Below are 20,097 nucleotides of genomic sequence, written 5' to 3'. Positions count from 1 at the left end.
TTAAAATGTCAAGAGGACACCAAACCAACCCAAACAAGCTTCTGATGACCAAAGCTGAACTAAATTCAGCAACAAAATAAACAGCACTAGCACTAGACTATCACCCACAGAATAAAATAAAATAAAATAAAAACATCCGTGAGTCCACCCTGATATAAATAAATGGCTGACGAAACAAACAAATGGGGAGGAGGGACAAATCTTCCATAGAGAAGAATTCCAATTAATAAATGTAGAAGATATATGGGAAATAGAAAAACCACCATTAGAACACCAGGCGAGACCCATGAGGGATGCTAAATTGGTTGGCAAAACCCTAAAGAGAACCAGGAAATTTGCAAAGCCTCAAAGCATGCTTCCAAAACATGCATTAGCCACTCTGGTGGTTTTCCGTGTGTCCGCAGATTCTATGACACCCTCCCTGCAGGAGGTGGAGCTCACCTCCCCACCCCGCGAGAGGGGGCTTCTACCACTATGGGCATGGCAAGGAGAGAAAGCCGCAGACGCCACCTGAGCCAAGAGCTCAAGGTCAACATCAGTCTCAGGCTGGCCTCACGGAGCCCTGCTGTGCTGTGCTGACACAGGCACTTTTCCCCTGTGGAATCCGTAACCCCAGTTGTGCAAGTTTGGATGTATTATGTCCCCCCAAATGCCATGTTATTTGATGCAATCTTGTGGGGGCAGACATATTAGTGTTGATTAGGTTGGAATCCTTCGACTGAGTGTTTCCATGGAGATGTGAATCAATCAACTGCAAGCAAAACATTTGATTGGATTATTTCCATGGAGATTGGACCCCGCCCATTCCAGGTGGGTCTTGATTTAATCACTGGAGTCTTATAAAAGAGCTTACAAACAGAAGGAGCTCAGAACAACTGAGAGTGACATTTTGGAGAGCAGCTGCAGCTTACAGAGACATTTTGGAGATAGCAGTTCAAAGTAGACTTTTGCTAGTCTAGAGTTTGCCTGGGAGAAACTAAGTGAACACCCCTAGATGCCTAGAGAGGAACATCCTGGGAGAAAGCCATTTTGAAACAAGAACCCTGAAGCAGACACCAGCCACGTGCCTTCCCAGCTGACAGAGGTTTTCCAGACACCATCGGTGCTCTCCAGTGAAGGTACCTACTGTTGATGCCTTTGTTTGGACATTTTCATGGCCATAAGACTGTAACTTTCCAACCAAATAAACCCTCTTTATAAAAGCCAATCTATTTCCAGTATTTTCCATAACAGCAGCATTGGCAAACCAGAACACCAATCTACTCGTGAGAAAACACCAGGCAAACCCTAATCGAGAGAGACTCTACAAAACACTTGACCAGCACTCAAAGTCAAGAGAGACAAAGAACAAGGAACTGACATGGCAACTCAATGCAAGGGGGGGATCCTGGAGCAGAGGCAGGACGTAAGTGGAAAAACCCAGGGAGCCCGCATGAGGCCTGGAGTTCAGCTGACGGCAGCAGGCCAGTATTATGACTTTCTTAGTTTGGGAAAAGGTGCCACGGTGCGTCAGACACCAGGGAAGCTGGGACTCTCTGTGCTATCTTTGCAACTCTTTCGTACATCTAAAGTTATCTGAAAATCAAGTTATTAAAAAGCAAGAGGGACGTGTTCTACCTTGAAATGCCAGGGTGAGGATCACGTTTAATTTACTTTGGCACTCGCAGGGGGTGTAGAACAGTCTTCAGCAAGTAATGGCCCTGTCACTGCGCCCGGATGGTGGCTCTGTACACAGGAAGTGTGACAGGGTGGGCGGGACACGTGCTCCCGTCTCCATGCACCACCCGAGGGAAAGCGACCAGACTGCGTGAACACTCTCTGGCTGATCCGGGTTTCCTTCCAAAGCAAGCACCATGCCTGGCACCCAGGTCACCCAGCTATTGCCAAAGAAGACAAATGTCAAGTCCGAAGGTAGCAAACTGGTGCAATCCACCGCCGCCGCCTGCAAGGGCATTGTGCTTTGACTGTGGTGCTTTCTACAAATACTGAATTTGCTGCCAGCATCAAAACCCAAGAGCTGTTGCACAAAACGCTGAATGTGGAGCTCCTCTTGAGAAATCAGGCACACTGGCCAAGCTGCCTCATGGCTGCAAGCTGGGAGCGGAGGCTCGCTTGCCTCTGTGAGCTCTCCATGCGCCCCAATCCCCACCACTCCTTACTGCCTCACCCTTGGCTCTCCTGGCTCAGTTAACTCACCTTCCTGCCTCTGCAGGCATGCACGAGTCTGCAGTGCCCCCCTCCCAGGCACCTGATTTAGGGTGTCCACTCATTCAGCACTCTCCCAGAGAACATTTTTTGAGTGTTTCCTTTGTTCCAAGCAGCATTTTTGGAAATAGAGATGCAAATGGCTTACTGCAGACAAATCCTTCTGCTGAGCTTCTGTCCAGGAAAAATGAGGAGTATGGTCTCAAGACGACACAGGAGGGACTGACAAAGGAGCCAATATGATGACTTCATTAGTGGAAGAATTTATGGGTAAAAAGGGTACCTACTGTGCCCTAGAGAAGGCAGGGCTTCAAAAAACACAACCTGGAAAAAAATATAGGCCTCCCTGTCTGACACTGGACCATAAAAAGAATCAGGAACCAGCAGGGAGAGAAAAGGAGATAGGAATTACATGACAGTCTGAGGAGGGTATGGCAGGGCCCTGGGTGGGCCTGGCCCTGGGGTCTATGGGGCTCTGGAAAAGGGAAGCTTGGGGCAATCGGGGGAGGCTTCCTGAAGAAGGGTGGTTTGAGCTGAAATCTGGGAGAAGTGGAGTAATGTGGAGGGCAGAGGGAAATGAGAACACTGGGTTCCAGGGGAGTCAGGGGTGATGGCCAACTTGGGGAGAGGCAGGTAAGAAGGGGTGCTCAGGGACAGTCAGGCCCCCAACCGCTGGCACAGAGAACAGCAGCTCACGCAGGGGCCTGGATGCCGTCCCCACCCGGCCCTGGGGAAGAGCCCACCCCAACGGGAAAGACGAGCGGTCTGGAGCCTCCTCTCGCCGGGCAGCAAGCACCTTCCCACGTGCTGTCCCGCTGTGACACAGACACTCCAAGGAGACCTTTACTGACAAGCAAACTGAGACTTAGAAGTGCCGGGAGGTGCCCAAGGTCTCCCGGCTAGTAAGAGGCACTGCCTGGGTTGAAGACCCAGGAGGGGGAATGGGGAGCCAGGAGACCAGGCTGGTCTAGGAGTTTGGCTGTGTGACCTTGGGTAAGACACTCGACATGTCTGAACCTCCAGAGCAAGAACTTTTAACAGGATCGTGGGTCCCATCCACCTGCACAGCCCCAGGACTGACAGTTCCAATCAGCCATCGCCCAAAGGATGGTGGAGGAGGAAAGAAACGAGGCTGTGGGACCGGATAACCAGGGAACAGAAGAGCATCCCTGAGAGGCGGCCTTGGGAGAACATAAGGGGTTCGCAGGATGAGAGGAACAAGGCCAGGGAAGGCTGAGTGACTAGCCAAACTAGCACCCGGGCCCCAGGCTCTGCAGGGGGCAGGGCGGGGTGGCCGCGGCACAAGGCACCCAGGCAGTGCCTGCTGCCCATCCACGAGTCTGACCCGAGTCCCCAGTGAGTGCAGCTGCTAGCTTTCCTGGTAGGGGGCTGCAGAGGGCAGGGCCAGACCCCTGCCCCAGCTCCCCAAGGCCTGGGCAAGGAAGTACCTGGGCAGGTAACCCCACGGGGCATGGGCAGCCGCCCCCAGCCCCTTCCTTGGGTCGGGTGGTGAAAGGAGAGCAATGGAGGTGGGTAGAGGCGACTTGCGTGCATCTGACAGTGCCAGCACGCCATGAACTTGACCGTGACATGAACTGTAATTGTGCAGCACAGCACTCAGACCCAGAGCAATTAAAGTGACAGCGTGCACAGACCTCCCACCTGTCCGCGATGACGACAGCAGGTGGGAGCAGGCCGGAGCAGGCAGGGTGACCAGGGAAAGGCTCCCACCCAGGAAGTAGGGCCCTCCACCCCGAGCGAGCTTTGGCCATCTTACTGCACCTACCGTGCTGTCACTACATTACAGGTATCTGTCTACCTTGTGTCTCCAGCACCAGAATGTCCGGCCTCAGTCAACGCTTCTCCCCAGGGCCCTGAACAGTATCTGGCACATAGCAGGTCTCCCTAAATACTCGCTGAATGATCAACCACGTAGGTAGTAAGAAGAACCAAGAGAGTGCTTACTACGTGCCTGGCACTGAGCTCAGCACTTAAGGTGTAATAGCTCATTAAATCCTCAGCAGGCCTGTAAAGGCAGGGATCTGTAAGATGGGGAAACTGAGGCACTGAGACATAGTAATTTGCCCAAGGGCACACAGCTAGTGAGACCTGCAGACAGAGCTATGGCCAGGCCCGAGACCGTGATGTCCAGCCACACGGGGAGAGAGCTTGCAAGGGGTTTCTTGCATTGGGCACGTGATAGTTTCTGAAGTTTGCCACATGCAGAATAACAAAATGCTGGAGCCAAAGCCGAGAAGGCATGAGAGATGCAGAGTTTAAGTGCCTGAGCTCTGCAGCCTTACTGTGCGGTGTTATCCACACTTGGCTTAATCACTGTCTTGGCAGCTATGACACCGCTGCTCACTTCTGCTTTATCTAGACATGAGTCCAGTGTGTGAGTTCCACCAGCGGGTCTCACTTCTGCCTTCCAGAGCTGCTGAGAAGGGAATTCCCTAACGACCCCACCCCCTCCCTGCCCTCCATGTTCCCCCTCTCCCTCCTGGCCCGCTAGGACGCCCCCCCACTCCTGCCCCACTCTGTCCCCTGCCCCCAGGTCCCCAGGCCTCTTAGCAAATGGCTTTGGATTACACACATCTGTTCTCACCAGCACACGGCCCTGCAAACAGTACATTAGCAGTAAACTGTCATAGACTAGCTCTGCAAAATAGTGGTGCAAATAATTGTTTTTCACGTAGGCAGTCAATTTTCCTGGGTATTTTTATGTATCGATCCCACTTTTCTATGGTCCTATCATTTGTCCTTACCCTATATTTACTCATCAGTGCTCTTCCCCCCGACCAGACAGCGTTCTAGAACGTAAACGGAAAGGAGAAGCATCTCTTGTGTTTTGGTTTTGAGTGGACAGCATATGGCCCTGAGCCACTGAGGATAGAGATGGCGGTTGGGAGGAGGCTGAGTAAGTGCCTGAAATATGGTTTTATAGTAATCTCCAAAAGATCAGAGTGAGTGAGTGAGTGAGAGAGAGGGAGGGAGGGAGGGAGGGAAAGACGACTTCAGACATGGCCAGTGGCCGCCACAGGGTCCTGGGAAGCGAACTCTGACCCCAGCCCAGGAGCGTGTGGCCCCTTCCTTCCTGAGCCCCCCGGGACCCTCGGGGCTGGTCCCACAGCCACCACGGAGGAAGGTCCGTATGGGGCCTGCCCACAAGCTCGCAGACACCAGGCAAATCCAGTCACCCACGGAGGCTCGGGGACACTGCCGCCCAGCTGACACCACCTGTGCCCACCCAAACCCAGCCCGTGCCCCCCCTGCTGCCCCAGCAGCACCTGAAAGCCCCTCTCCCCATCCCGTACCATGGCAACGCTCTGCTCTTTTCCTTTCCACCAGACACAACCTGCAATTATCTCACAATTGACCATCACCCTGGCGTTTAAGCCCATTTCTTCATCTCCACATTGTCGCAAGGGCTCAACCCTGGCACCCACGCTGTCACCTCCCTCCCTCGTTTGTGCCCACCACAAATTCAACGACAAGCCCCTCACCCTCGGAGCGGAGCACGGACAGCTCGCCAGACCCCATGCTGAGCACGTTACGGAGATGAATGAGTGAAGCAGCCCCGGAGGCTGGAAGCCACTTAGCCCCGTGGTGCAGCGGGGAAACTGAGGCCTGTTCAGCACCGTGTTTAGCAGGACGGGACCCCAGGCAGCCTGGCCTTAGAGCCCAAGCGCATCCCTGGGTTAGAACAGAGGCCTGCGCTTGCCCAACTGCAAATACCATGCGGTAACATTTGGAAGATTCCAGGAGAGTGAACCACCCTCTCCGACCCCCCATCTGGGCTCCACGCACCCCCAAGGGCCCACCTGGTCTGCAAGGACCCCGACAGCGGCTTGGCCAAGTCCTTGCTGAGATCACGGCAGGATGAGCCTGGGTGTCCCCCAACCCACCTATCTCTTGGGGAACCCACGTCTCCCCTTCTGCTCCCTGCATCCCAGGCCCAGCCCTAGAACAGGCTTGGGGACGAGTGGAACTGACCGGGTGGAAGGGCCCCAGTGAGCACCCCCATCTCCCCTGGGCTTCACTGGCCCTCAGAGCCCCAGCAAGGGCCACATAGAGCAGCAGGAACAGGGTCCCCACCAACCTCACAGAAGCCCATGGGCACCCCACTCCTGTCGGTCACCACTGAAGGCCTCGGGACCCTGAAACCTGCCCCTGCCCTGTCCACCCCGTTACGGGTTGAATTATGTCCCCCCATGAATGAGACCTTGTTCTCAAATGTGATTTGTTGAGATGAAGCCAGACTGGATTCGGGTGGGCCCTAGTCCAACATGACAACCAGCGTCCTTGTGAAAGGAGGACAACTGGATGTAGACACGGACAGACAGACAGCACCAGAGGCCACATGGAGATGGCGGAAGCAGAGCCTTGGGCGATGCAGTGCAAGAAGGCCGGAGAACGCTGGAAGCTACAAGGGTCCAGGAGGATTCTCCCCAGAAGGTTCCGAGGGAGTGCGGCCTGCTGCAGCTTGGTCAGGGGCCCCAGCCTCCAGAGCCGAGAGGCCTCAAGCCCCCAACCAAGGCGGCCCCCATCTCAGGAGGCAGCTCCCCATCCTCATCAACCTCGGCGCCATCCTGACGTCCTTTTCCTGACCCTCCACCCCTGCCCCGGGGGTCCCACAGGGTCCGACAGTATCCCGGCCACCTCTGAGTGCCTGGACAGCCAGAGCAGCCTCCCCGATCTCCAGGCCTCGCTCCCTGTGGCCCCCGGAGGGAACCTCTCAACCAGAAGCCTGGTCACACGGCCTCCCTGACTGAACCCACCACGGGCCTCCCTGCACACAGAGGTAAGACCCCAACTCCTTACCAGCAGAACCCACGTTGCCCCTTCTGCTCCCTGGAGCCATGCCGGCCTTCTCTGTGGCCCTGCCAGGCTCGGTCAGCCCCAGGGCCTCGGCACTGGCCGTCCCCCTCGCCTGGGACCCTCCTGCCCAAGCGGTCGACGTGCCAGCTGCCACTCAGCCCCTGAGTGTCGCTCAACCACAGGTCCTGCCCTCCTGGCTAGTCACCCCTCACTTCCTCTCCCCTCTCGCTGTTGCTGTCTTCACAGCGCTGTGTATTGCTGATAGTTTCTTATTTAACTCATTTTTTTTTCCCTGTCTCCACAGCCTGGCTGAAAGCTCAGTGAGGACAAAAGTCTTTGATTCAGTGCTGAATCCCCAGGACCTAGAACTGAGCCTGGCACACAGTGTGTGCTCAATAAATGTGTAGATGGATGGATGGACAGACAGATGGATAGAGGGATGCTCCCAGAAGCCTGACTCACCCGGGAAGAGCCTCCCCTTCATTCCCTAAACCAGCTGTGACGAGGCCCCGAAAGCCCCTCCCCCTGCCCTCTCCCACCCTCCACTCCTGGCTCCCCACCCCAGTCCAGGCAGGTCCCAGGAAATCACAGAAAGGAACCCGATGGGAAGAGAAACCGCAGTGAGTTGGGAGGGATCGGGAGCCTGAGCAGTGAGACGCCCCCGAGGCTAGATGAGAAGCACAGCCACACATGGGGTGGGAGTCCCAGAGTCACACCGAGGGCTCGGATGCAGGACCCTGGCCCCTTCCGACCCCCCGCAGCCCCTGCTGGCCACAGGCTAAGAACAACTCGGCACCACCAACACTGACGAGGCGTCCTCGGCAGATTGCCAAGGCCCTCCACCAGCAAAAAGAGGCTTTCTAGGGTGCTGCAACAAGCACTGCGAGCTGCAGGAGAATGGCTGCGTTGGTCACTGGCCCAAGCCTGGACTGGTCACACCACAGCAGAAACTAGAGCAGAAAGTAACTCTTGTCAACTAGCCTAGCACCAGAGGAGGCTTGAAAACCACCGGGAAATTTGTATACCCCCGTGGACGGGGGACTCACCACTGCACATAAACCTTGTCCATGCACCAACCAGGCCAGACTACACTGCCTCCCTGAACCAGTTAAGCCCTGCCCTCCAAAGTCACACCTCAGATGCCTGTACCCTCTTGCAGTGCCCGAACTGGGACAGTTCAAGATTACGATCACAAAGGGTCTCACCTCCAACCTAAGCCTCTTCCAGAATGCTCACAACCACGCATTCCTCAAGGGGCCAAGGCTCAGCCCCATTTACCTCTCAGGTTCCCAGATCACAATGGGGTTGCCCTCTCCTTAGCTAAGGAGTCTGTGCTCCTGTGAACCCCGAGATAAAGCCAGCCCCATTCCGGGAGCTGCACTTCTGCTGCCGAACTCCCAGCTTAAAGACGTAAAGCCACTGGCCTCCAGCACAGCACCATGCCCCCGCCACCCGGCCCAGCCAACCCCAATCAGACACAGCGCTTGAGTGACATTTTCCCTACTGGCTTCCACCTGGGAAAAGGGCACCGTCACCGCGATGCCTCACCTTGACCAGCTTCCCCCATGGGGCTGGGCCAGAGTGACCCTCGGTGTACAGATCCCAGGACACTTCCAAAGACATGTGCACTGGAGCCCAAACTGGGAGGCCGCTGCTTGCCCCGGGCCCCCTTGCCGGCCCCTGGAGCCCCCAACCCCACCCATCAGCGGCTTCCTCCTGCCCTGTTAGCATGTGGAGCCGCAGCCCCTCCTGCCCCCACCTTGCCCGGCAGACTCCAGCCTATCCGAGCACCACACGCTCCTGCCCAAACCATGCCTCCCCCTCCCGGCACCAGTCCTGGCTGGGGGCCCTGAAGGGGACTAAACACCCACATCCTGCCCCAGGCCCCCACGTGTCGGCACGGCTGCCCGAGTACTCACATTTTGATGTTCTCATGATACTGCCGGGTGTCAGATGGCTGGTTGTACAACGGCTGCAAAGGAAGAGAGAGGGACGCACGTGAGAGCCGGGCCTGCCCCCTTGCACCCCTGCAGAGCTCAGTGGCCGGAGCCCCAGCCCCACCTCGACCAGGCGGCCTGCACCCCTGGCACGGAGGAGCCGTCCACCAGTGTGAGCAACCGCCGCCGGCAGGCACGAAACGCAACAGAGGGACCCAGGACGCTGCCACAGCCAAGAACAGCTGTCACCCTCTGGGCACACAGGTGGGGACCAGGACCCCCCGCCAAGGCCATTACGGCTGCTCCGCGGGGCAGTGGGAAGGGCTGGATGGGAAGTGACTTCCAGAGCCCGGGAACCAGAGTCCAGGGTACCCCTGGGACCAGCCCACACGTCCCCGCGGAGCTGCAAACAGCCACGGCCCCTGAACACGGGAAGACACTCCACGTGGCTGGCCGTCAGGGGAGCACGCGCACACCACCGCAAGACGCCACTTAACAGCCACTGGCCAGCAGAGGACGGAAAGTCAAACAACACCAAGGGTGGCGAGGACATGGGGTAGCGGAAAGGCTGGGCCTGGGTCCGCGTGCCCCGGGGAGCAGCCAGGCTACCCCTGCTACAGGGTGAAGGTGCTGCACCCCACTGCCCAGCCACCCCACTCCCACAGGGGGCTGGAAATGCCCAGTGCTGGAAATGCCCAGCAGCAAATTAAAAGAAGCCAAATGCCAACCACGGGAAGAACGGAAATGGAAATCAGGACTCGTTTACACCACAAACACTAGGCAGCAATGGAAAATGGGTGAACTACAGTCACCCGTAGCAAAAGGATAAAACTTCACAGTGTGCACAATTAGAAGAGCAAGTTGCAGCAGGTTTATGTGACATGTGGTTTCTACTGAGGTCTGCAGTGGGCCAAGTCCTGAGCGAGATGCCATGTCTCTCCATCCCAGGCGGCAGCGCATGGTTAGGGGCTGGGGCACAACCTGGGCTTGAACCTTGGTTCTGCCACTTTCTAGCTGGGTGGTGTGGGACGTGGTGAGGAGGAAACAGGGAAATGCACGCAAGGCTCCTGGCCCAGCACCTGAGTGCCTGCATCTTTATCACCATCGGGTTGAAAAGACTCGGCTAACAGCCCTGATTTTCCACCCCTCCCTGTCCCCCACGTCCTTACTTTGGCCAACGGGACAGTAGTGAACGTGAAGAAACAGAAGCTCTCAAACGTGTGTCTGCATTTCTGCTTCCCCTCCTGGCTCCCCCACGCCTGCCCAGAGCACAAGCATGGCCTCCCGGAGGAAAGCAGAGTCGCCCTGGCCCCGGCCAAGCTAGAACCGCTGGCCGACCCACGGGCTGACCGTGGACACATGAGTAAGTCAAGCAAAACTGCCCAGCCGACTCCCAGACTCTTAAGCCGCTAAAGTTGGGCTGTTTTGTTACAAACCGGTAGCTAACTGATGCCATTATCATCCCCGTTATAAAGACGGTAAAACTGACTCCCTGATAGATTACATTTGCCCATGGCCAGGACGAGATGGGCCAGATCCAGAACCTCATCTCCTCCAGCACTGGGGGATGCCTCTGTGGCTCCCCCTCTACCCGGGCCTCTGCGTGTGTCTCCATGTGTCTGGCTGTGTGTCCATCTGTCCCTCTCTGGCTGGAACACGCCCACACACACAGTGGGAGCCTCCGAGGCAGCCACGTGCGACTGCGGTAAGAGCGCCAGGTACGGAGTGTGACAGACCAAGCCGCACAGACGCAGGGCACGGCCGGAGCCTCGGCACAGGCCCCTGGGGGAGGACATGGGGTGCACAAGGCTCTGCCCTGGAAGTTCTCTCCGGGGATGGAGCCGCACACACCTCCTGACACCTCAGACATCCTGATGACCCCCACTGACAGGGACACCCAGACAGCTTTACCACAGGCCCCAACCTGCCCCCTGCCCCAGGGTCAGGCCACCTAATTTCAGTGGAGAGACAGGGGCTGCCACAACTCCGGGCAGCCCCAGGCCCAGGGGAGGGACATCGCCTCCAGCGTTGGCTGGTGCCAATGACACCTTTCTCCCAACACCCTCTGCGTCCCCACCATGGTAACTCACCACTGACCTCGGCCAGTTCCAGGCACCAAGCTCAGCTACCCTCCTGGAAACAGACATCACCCCACGGCTGCCACAGACTTTTTCTCCCCACACTGGGCCGGGCCACCCTCCCAAGGCTTCCCCGTCCCCATGCTGGGGGTTGAACAGGAAGGGAAAGTGCACAGGGCAGCCCGAGTCCGCAGTAAGACTCAGTGCAGAACTTCCCAACAGAGACAAGGAGTAAGATGTTCCTGGAGACAGCTGAGAATCCTTGTCTCAGGTGAGGGACCCTGCGATGATGCCCAGGCGTATTCCAGGGCTGTGGACTCTGTGTTTCACTCTGGGTGGCCCTGCAGGGGCTTTCGTGTGCCCCACATGCCAACCAACTAAAGGCCGGGCAGGCGTGGGCATGGCTTCCAGACTCAGTGCCAGGAACAGACCCTGAACTCAGTGTAACCTTGGACAAATGACTTTGATCATCCAGGCCTAGTTTTCTCATCTGTAAAATGGGTGTAGGGCAAAGAGGACGCGGCTCACAGGGCTTTCAGGCAGCCCAGGAATGCCAGGCTCGTCCCTTTGCCTGCTTTTGTTTTTAAACACAGTGAACGGCAATGTCTCCACAGCCTCAGGGAGTGAGGGATGCGCAGGGGAGAAGGGGTGCAGAGCCGGGGGACCCACCGAACAAGACGGGAGGAAGGCACTCTCACTGTCGCTCAGTGCACTCAGACAGAGAAAAACCCCTCCAGGCGGCCTCGGGATTCGGGAGAACAGTGGATAAAGGCTGGGGGTTGCCACCTCTACTCGGAGAGGCTGCCCCCCAAGAGGCTCTCACGGACACCCACTGAGGTAAGCTAAGCCCTGGGAGCTGAGGGGAGACCCTGGGGTCAGAGCAGCCGGGGGAGGGGGTGCTGAGTGTTACCACGGCAACGGACCCCTCGGGCAGCCATCTGGGACGGGGCAAACATGGTCAGCTGGTCACTGCTGGGGCTGGGGCAGGGCACCACGGGAGCCTCCCTGACCCCCATCCTCACTTCCTGCAGAGGGGCACACAAAGGCCAGGGGCTCCTGATGTCAAGGCCAGCTTCTGTCCCCACGGGCAGGTCCCAAAAGGGCGGCCATGGGGTGACCTTTAACCTTCATACCCACGGAGCTGGTGGGGGTACGGCTTCCTCCTGCCTCTGGCGGCCTCGCAGGTTCCAGCGCCCTGCCGGGAGGATAGAACACCGAGGAGGGAAAACTGCCTCGCACAGACCCCCGCGGAGTCGGGCTGGGGGAGGTCACCGCCCGGTGGCCCACAGCTCCTGGCAGGGGTGCCCCAGGCCTGCCTCTTGCCTCCTCCAAACCTCTATGTCCCCCTCTAAGATGGGGCACCATGAAACAACCACAGGACAGAGAGAGCCAAGGGGAGAGGCTGAGCTTGATCGTGAGGTATGCCCACAAAAGAAGAGGGGGGACTTGGGGAGAAAGGAGGGGGGTCCCCTTTAGGCTGGCAGGGTGACCGACAATGGCCAGGAAGCCGGGTGGATGGAGCTGGTAATAAATGAGGTGTCAGCCAAGCCCTGAGCCCTCTGGTGACACAATGTTCTTAAAATAACACCTCTGAACAGGAAGGAAACCGAGTGACTCAGAGCAGAGAGAGGTCAGGGCTGCAGCTGTGCACACCCTCCTCCCGCGGGGTCCTGCCTGGGCTGCCCGGGGCCCCGCCGGCCTCCTGGGACCCCCTGGTGAGGAGGCAGTGACCCCTCTGCCACACCGTCCCAGGAGCCCCTGGCTGGCACCTCCCTAGCTATTTCCTTCCTCCCCAATACAGACAGCTCCCACGGCCCAGGCCCGCCTCGCAGGGAGGTCGCTGGGCGTCCACCGCTGATCAGCAGCATTAGAACGTCAGTGAAGCAGCCGCCTCCTTGGTGGCCGAGTGCTCCCCAGTCATGCTCAGGGGCTGCAGACGGGAGGCATCCCGGGACCTGGGGTCCTGGTGCTGGGCCCACACCTGCACAGCCCGGCAGCCCCACTTGCAGGACACCACCTCTTGGGGTGACGAAGACAGAGGACAGGGCTCTGCAGGCCTGGCCGCCCCACCCCTGGCCGTGTGGCACTGGACAAGGCACACCCCGCTCAGGACCTGTCTAGAACACACAGCAGCAACATCGCCACAAGGCCTGACCCACGGAAGAGCACAGTCCCTGTGAGGCCCCCTCCCCAACTAGAGGCCACCAGGCCAAGGGCCTACGGACTTCGCAAGGACTCTCGAGGATGGGCAGTCACCAGACACTCCAGATCTCGGCCGCCTGTGCCACCAGCCCACATACAGCCTCTGCTCTGAGACCCCTAAACGGGCACCAACCCCCTTGTCCCCAGAGAACAAAAGAAGAATCACTGTGCTGCGCCCCGGCTCCAAAGCCTCTGAGAGCAGCAGGTCCCGGCTAGGCTCCTGCTGGGTGCTGTTTCCGTGCCAGCACCCCCTGAGCCTCCAAAAACAAGGACCTCTGCTCGCTTCCCCACCCAGGGGTCCCAGAGTCTAACAAGGTCACGAAAGGGGAGAGGGGCACCTCGAGCCCAGAAATGGCTGGGCACTTCATCCAATCCTGCCATCCCTGTTTAGGAAACTACAGGGAAACTAAGGCATGCAGCAGGTGCTGGCTAGCAGGGAAATGGGGTAGCCACTTTGGGAAACAGTCTGGGGGCTCCCCAACACTCGTTCCACTCCCAGGGATATACCCAGGAGAACTGAAAACACACCCACTCAGAGCCCTGTCCCCAAATGTGCAGCAGTGGTCACAAGAGCCAATGAGTGGTAGTAGCCCAAGCACCATCGCCTGGTGAAGGGACAAACAAAACGTGGTGTCTCTGAAAGATGGAATATCAGCCAGCCATGAAAAGGCATGAAGCTCTGATACCTGCTACACCGGGATGAGCCTCGAAATCCTGCTGCTGAGTGAAAGAAGCCAGGCACAAAAGGACAGACACTGTGTGACCCCACTTCTGTGAAGCATCCAGGAAAGGCAGATCCGTTAGGACAGAAAGGAGAGGCGAGGTGACCAGGGGCAGGGGCAGGGCGGCAGGAGAGGCAGATGACGGGAAAAGGGCCGGCTTTCTTCTGGAAGTGATGAAAATGTTTCAAAATTGGCTATGGTGTTGGTGGTACAAATCTGAAAACACTCAAACCACTGAAGCGTACACACTTGAGCAGGGTGACTTGTATGGTATTTGATCATTTCTCATTAGAGCTGTTTAAACAAAAGCAGCAGTTCCTTGCTAGAGACTTCCCAGAAATCAGGCCCAACAGGGGAAGCAAGATCCCAGGCGTGGGGACCCAGGGCTGTGGGCAGAACCCGACGGTGCATCTGCAGGCCGGGGAGAAGCCGGGCTCCACCATGGGAATGTGGGGGTCACCATCACCATCTGTCCCTGCTCCCTGGGAAGATGGGGGGCACAGCGGCAGGCAGGCCACTCACAGTTCCCGGGCTGGGGAGCAGCCCTCACTGCAGAAAACCGAGCAATCCGGAAAAGACTCTGGGCACAACAGCTGGGCTCTCTTAACTCCAAGTGTGCACAACTGCTGAGCCCCCGGCTGCGGGCCACGGGCTGGGCTAAGTCAGCCTTTGACAGGCACCGTTCCCCTTTACCCTCAAAAAGATCCCTGGAGAAGGTCCCATGGTCATCCCCACTTCACAGACGAGGAAACCGAGGCCCCGGGAGGCAAATCCCTTTCCAAGGCCTCTCAGCACAAACCCATGGTGGAGCCAAATCTAAAGCCAGGCTCTGAAGGCACAAGAATGTACTTCCATCCCATGAGCACGCGGGCACACAGCCCTAGACACCCCGATGTCTGTGAGCCTTCTCACGTCCACCCGTGTTCAGAAGGGTCAGCAGCACCCCCACCCACTCCCACGGCTGCCCTCCCCGGCTCGGTGCCACCAGCTCAGAGGGTGCTGCCGAGGCGTCTGCTATCACCCACCCCTGGGGGGGCCCCAAAGCCTGCAGCTGGGGGGTGCCAGGCTGCCTCATCTCCTGTCTTCTGATGACACATGAAGGTGAGGGGCACCTGAGAGAGAAGACAGCGAGAGTCTGCTCCCCACTCCGCCAATGGGGCACCTCCCAGTCAGCAAAATGGCAACGGGCCCAGTAGCGACCATAAGAAATAACCGGGATGACGATGACAGCCACTACACTTGGCACTCGCCACGGGCCGGGCATGACTCGAAGTGCTCGACACAGATTAATCCGGCAGGCCTCACCTCAACCAGTGGCTTGGGGTCAGTTATCAGCATCCCCCTTGCAGAGAGGAGGAAACTGAGGCACAAAGAGGTTAAGAACCTTCTCGGGATCACTCAGCTACTAAGTGGCAAACCCGGGAGTTGACCCAGGTCAGCTGACCCAGAGCAGGGGCTTTTCGGGCTGAGTTAGAACAGACGGGGTGCACCACCTCCCCCCCAACCCCCACAGCCCAGTCCGGCCCACCCACTCGCTATCCGCCAGCCCCTCTTATCAGGGGGTGCACTTCCTGCCTCCTCGGATGAAAGCCACTCGGGGCGGCTCTTGCCAGTTGGTGACTTCCTCCTCCCACTCCCCAGCCACCTGCCGCCCCGCCCACCCCTGCAGCCCCCACCCACCAAGGCTCCCACCCTGTACCCCAGCTCACCAGCTCCACCTGGGGCCCCAGGCCTTCCAGGATCCGATGTGCAGCTTCTGCCTTCTTCTGCAGGGCGAAGGAGAGGAGACGGAGGTGGGGAGAAAAAACAGAGAAGATTATAAATAGAGGCCTCACGGAACAGTGGGCAGCTGCCCAACCTCACACTGATCCACAGCCCTGGGGGGGTCGGGCGGCCTGGGTACCCCAGCTCCGAGCCCTCCCCAGGCTGGGAAACGGCACAGAGGGGCCGCGACACCCCTGCGGCGGCCTTGGCAAGCCCTGCCAAGTTTCGATTTGCACCGACGTGCCTGCTCCCCGGTGCCCGGCTCCCCCTCCGAGCCCCCGGCCCCGCTCCCCAGGGCTCAACGATGAGGGCACACACCCCTCTTCGCCAGCCCACGGCCGAGACTGCCGGGCCCGCGATGTCTCCCTCCGCCTTGGAAGCTGGTTGGGTTGTCTACAATTACCTCAGAGCTGGTGCAGCCAGCGAGGGAAGGAGGGAGGAGGAGGAGGGAGGGCGAGAAAGAGACACTCCGTGATCCCCTTTCTAGGATTCTTGTGTCTCACATCACGTGGCCTCTCCGGGCTGCCCCGGGGCCTCCCCGCCTCCCTCCCCACTGCACAACCCGGACTTAATAGGAAAACAGGAACATGTGGCGGAGAGGCTCGGAGGCCCAGCCCCACCCCAGGACCCCCAGCCCCCCAGCCTGGGACCACCAGGGCCTGCTCGGAGCCAGCAGCGCGGCCAGGGAAGCTGGGGGTAGGACTGAGCAGGTCTTGGCCCTAACAGTCGAGCTGTCCAAGGACCCTCAGACTCTGCATGGTGGAAAATAGGGTTCACGCAGCAGGACATGCGGGGACGGCCTGCATATGGGGGTCCCAAACCTAGGGAGACCATTCGTTATCTGGCATGGGCTGGGGGGACAGGCCAAGCAAGTCACCCTCGTGACATCAAAACCACCCCCCAGTGATCCCCGAATCCAAGCCCACCTGGAGTTGGGGGTCCCAGAGCCCCAGGGAACATGGCTACAAGGGGAAACAGCTGCCCTGGAGGATCAGCCTCACTCCTCTTGCATGTGGGTGGGTCAAGTCACCACCCACAACTAGCTCTGCCTAGAGCCCCAGGCCCAGCCCACCTGGGGACACAGCTATGCTCTTGGCTCCCTTTGTCTGAGCCAGAACCCTAAGACCAGCAGCCTCTGAGTGTGGCAGGAGGCTGGGAAACGGAGTGGGGGGATGGTTACTTAACAATGCCCATTTTATTGAGCACTTGCTATGAGCCACACGCTGGGCACATGGCATTTCTTATTAAATTGTCAATCCCACATGGGACCGATGTGAGGCAGGTACAAGTCACTCCATCTTACAGATGAGGAAACTGAGGCACAGAACGATGATGAAAGGAAGACTCTTCTGATCTCCAGGACCCACGAGGGGAGAAAGCCCACAGCCACATCCCGTCCAGGGGCCCCCAGGTGCCCCCTCAATGGCCACCACCGACCCGCGCAGCCCCAGGCGCACCCACCACACGGCACCTTCCTGCTGGCAGAGCCCGTCCCTGGGCACAGGTAGGTCTGGGTCTGGGATCTGGCCAGGGCCCCACAGAAGGGGCTCAAGAAGCCCCCACCAAATCAGCTACAGTGGATCCTGCCCTCAGACACAAGGGTCCCGAAACAAGAGGGCCAGGGGGAGCCTCTGCCTGACCTGCCAAAGCCAAGGGGGCCCCCAGGCTGCCAGGTGCACCCCGAGTAGCCAGCCCTCCAATCACATCCCTAAAGGCCTTCCCCAGCCTCCCCTTCTAAGCTTTGTGGTCTTTGAAGACACAACTTAATCAATACTCCAAAAGGTGATGCAGCTACCAAAATTTCCCAGGAGAAATGGGCCGTAAATCCTGAAGAAACGGCAATATCAGAAAGGCAGGATGATAGCACAGCGGTCAGGGGCGAGGGCTGGGACCAGCAACCCGGGTCCAAATCCACCTGCCAGCCGGGTGGACCCAGCCTCCTCCTCTGTATCAGCAGCCGCCACCTCAGGCAGCTGTCAGGAGAACTAAACGAGCTGAGGCAGGAAGCGCTTTGAAATCAGGACCGGAACACAGCAGGTGCTGTATAAAGGGTGGGCTGTTACTATTACTGCTGACAATAATAGCAAAGGCCCTGGCGACCCTCCCTGCCTGGCCCTGGATTCTCCACAGGCTGTGCACGCTTCAATTCTCACGAGAACCCTGTGCAGAAGCTTCTATCGCCAGCCCCAGCTACAGACAAGGAAACCGAGACTCGGGTTATGCAACCAGCCAGAGCAGCGGGTCATGTGGCGGCCCTGCCCCTGCTCTGTTCCCACCCTACCCTCGTCTTCTACCCCAGGGGCCTCCCCCAGATGCCCAGGGCTTCCTCACCACAGCTGGCCACTGCCGGCCAACATCCAGGGTCGGCTCTGCTCCGATCCTTAACAAGCCGCTTTGCCCCTGTGGGCCTCAGTTTCCCCATCTGTAAAATGATTGTGTGCGCTCACTCAGGCCACCAAACTCCCACGACTTTTACAAGGATGCCCCGCAAGGCACCAACACCATGCAAATTTGACAGGCGCGTTGTCGCTTTCCTCGCAAAGTCCCTCTTCAAACGGAGGGGGGCCTGGCAGCGGATCAAGGCGCTAGGCACAGCTTCTAGCCCACACCGAAAACATCCTCCCACCTCCTCGGCCGACCGCCTCCCGCCACCCCGAGGACGGGATCTACGTCCACAGTCAGTCCCCTGCGGACAGCGCCCGCCTCTCCCGCTGGCCCTTGCCTGCCTCTGGGCCTTGGCGCTTGCCTACTGGAATCACTAAGCCTCTCAGCAACCTGTGGCGGGGCAGGGGGGGACTACGGTCACTGTCCCCACTTTATGCAACTCAGAGAGGTCCCCCAACTAGCAGGTGGCCAAGCCAAGATTTGAACCCACACAATTCCAGGCAAAATCTCAAATCCTCCCACTCGAAATTCCTTTTCCTGGTTCAGCCAACTCCCTTCCACCTGCAGTGGCCCACCCCTCGCTGCCCCAATATTTCCATGGTTCCCATCTGCTCGTCTCTCCTGCCCACACCACCAGGCTCACCCCCTCAGACTGCCCCCCGCCAGGTTACCAGTCTTCAAGCACCAGCTCTGGGCTTAGTGCAGGGCCTGCCATCCAACAGCCATGCAAATGTTAGCTCCCGTCTGTTGTCCTCACTGGGGCACAAGGCCAGCTCGCAGGGGGCGTAAGGACATGCTGGTTAAAACTGAACTGGCCCACCCCAGGGGTGAGCCAGGAGGCGGCTGGGGCTGAGCCGACACCCGCTGGCTGCTGGCTGGGAGGTCAGAGGTCAAGGGGACCGGGTCATCCACCCCAGCGTCCTGCAGGCCCCAGCCCCAGTTCAGCCTCTGGCTGTCTCACATGCTCCTGGCATTCGGGGTTCCTCCCAGCACCCAGGGCTCGCACACACTAAATGTCAGCTTATTGACCTGGGCCCGCAAATCTCTTTCATTACACTGTGAGCACTTCTGGGCCTGGGTCGTGACCCCTGTGTGCAGGAGAGGAGACGGAGCCACAGGGGGACAGTGCTGGGGCTGTGGACTGGAGTGGGGGCGGGTGCTGGAGTCTTGGAGCTGCTCGGGTGGGGGCCCACTCTGCAGACAAGGAGGGTGAGCTTCGGGCTCGGCCAGAGCAGGCAGTGGAGGAGCTAGAACGTGGCTCCCGGGCCAGGGCGCTGGGTCAGGCTGCCAGATCCTGCCCCTGCCCCAGAGGAAAGCTGTGATCGTCTGCGCGTACACGTGTGTTGTGTACACGTGTTGGCTGTGTGAGCACATGGGTGTGTGTGGGCATACATCTGCCTGTTTAGGTGTGGGTGTACACAGCTGTATGTGTGTGCACGTGTGTGAGTCAGCCTGTGGGCACACATCCCATGATTTGCATTTATTCATCATGCATTTGCATGTGTTCCCATGGGTGCCCGCATGGCAGGTAGTATGGATGAGCGATGGTGTGCATGTGTGTACACATGGGTGTGTGTGAGCTGGTGTGGGGACATGTGCAGAGCTTTGTGTTTATAGAAGAGACATATATCCACAGTCCTGTAGGGCCGCAGTGCCCACGGGCTCCTGTCTGCAGTGACAACGGCCTTTTGTGCTCAGGTACAGCTCCCCGGGCTCTCTGGCTGTCAGGACCCCGGAGTTCCCTGGGGGAGTGAGCCCCACCCTGACCCCTGGTTACAGTGGGAGCCCTGACTCCATGAACCGCCAACAAGAGCCCCTGTGACGGGCAGAAGCCTGGTGTGAAGCTTGGGCTCCAGGGTTCAGGGTTCGTCCTCTGGAGCTGAGCTGGGCGGCCTCAGGCAAGTGGCGCCCCTCTTGGGGCCAGCTGCTTCCCCAGGCCCACCCTGCTCGGCGGTCAGAGCAGAGACCTCAGCTCCAATGGCCGGG

The 20,097-nt window shown here is 58.7% G+C and overlaps 1 protein-coding gene across 1 annotated transcript in view; it reads right to left on the bottom strand.

The window, feature by feature from the left end:
- The window catches only part of NCOR2 (nuclear receptor corepressor 2), a 220,378-nt gene that overhangs the window by 100,873 nt on the left and 99,408 nt on the right, over nucleotides 1-20,097 (bottom strand). The window contains 2 exon segments of the mRNA XM_037816581.1: nucleotides 8,943-8,995; nucleotides 15,672-15,728. Coding sequence (XP_037672509.1) covers nucleotides 8,943-8,995; nucleotides 15,672-15,728 — 110 coding nt within the window.

This window comes from Choloepus didactylus, chromosome 23, assembly GCF_015220235.1.
Source record: "Choloepus didactylus isolate mChoDid1 chromosome 23, mChoDid1.pri, whole genome shotgun sequence".
Classification (NCBI taxonomy): Eukaryota; Metazoa; Chordata; class Mammalia; order Pilosa; family Megalonychidae; genus Choloepus; species Choloepus didactylus.
This window is presented reverse-complemented; position numbering and strand designations above follow the sequence as displayed.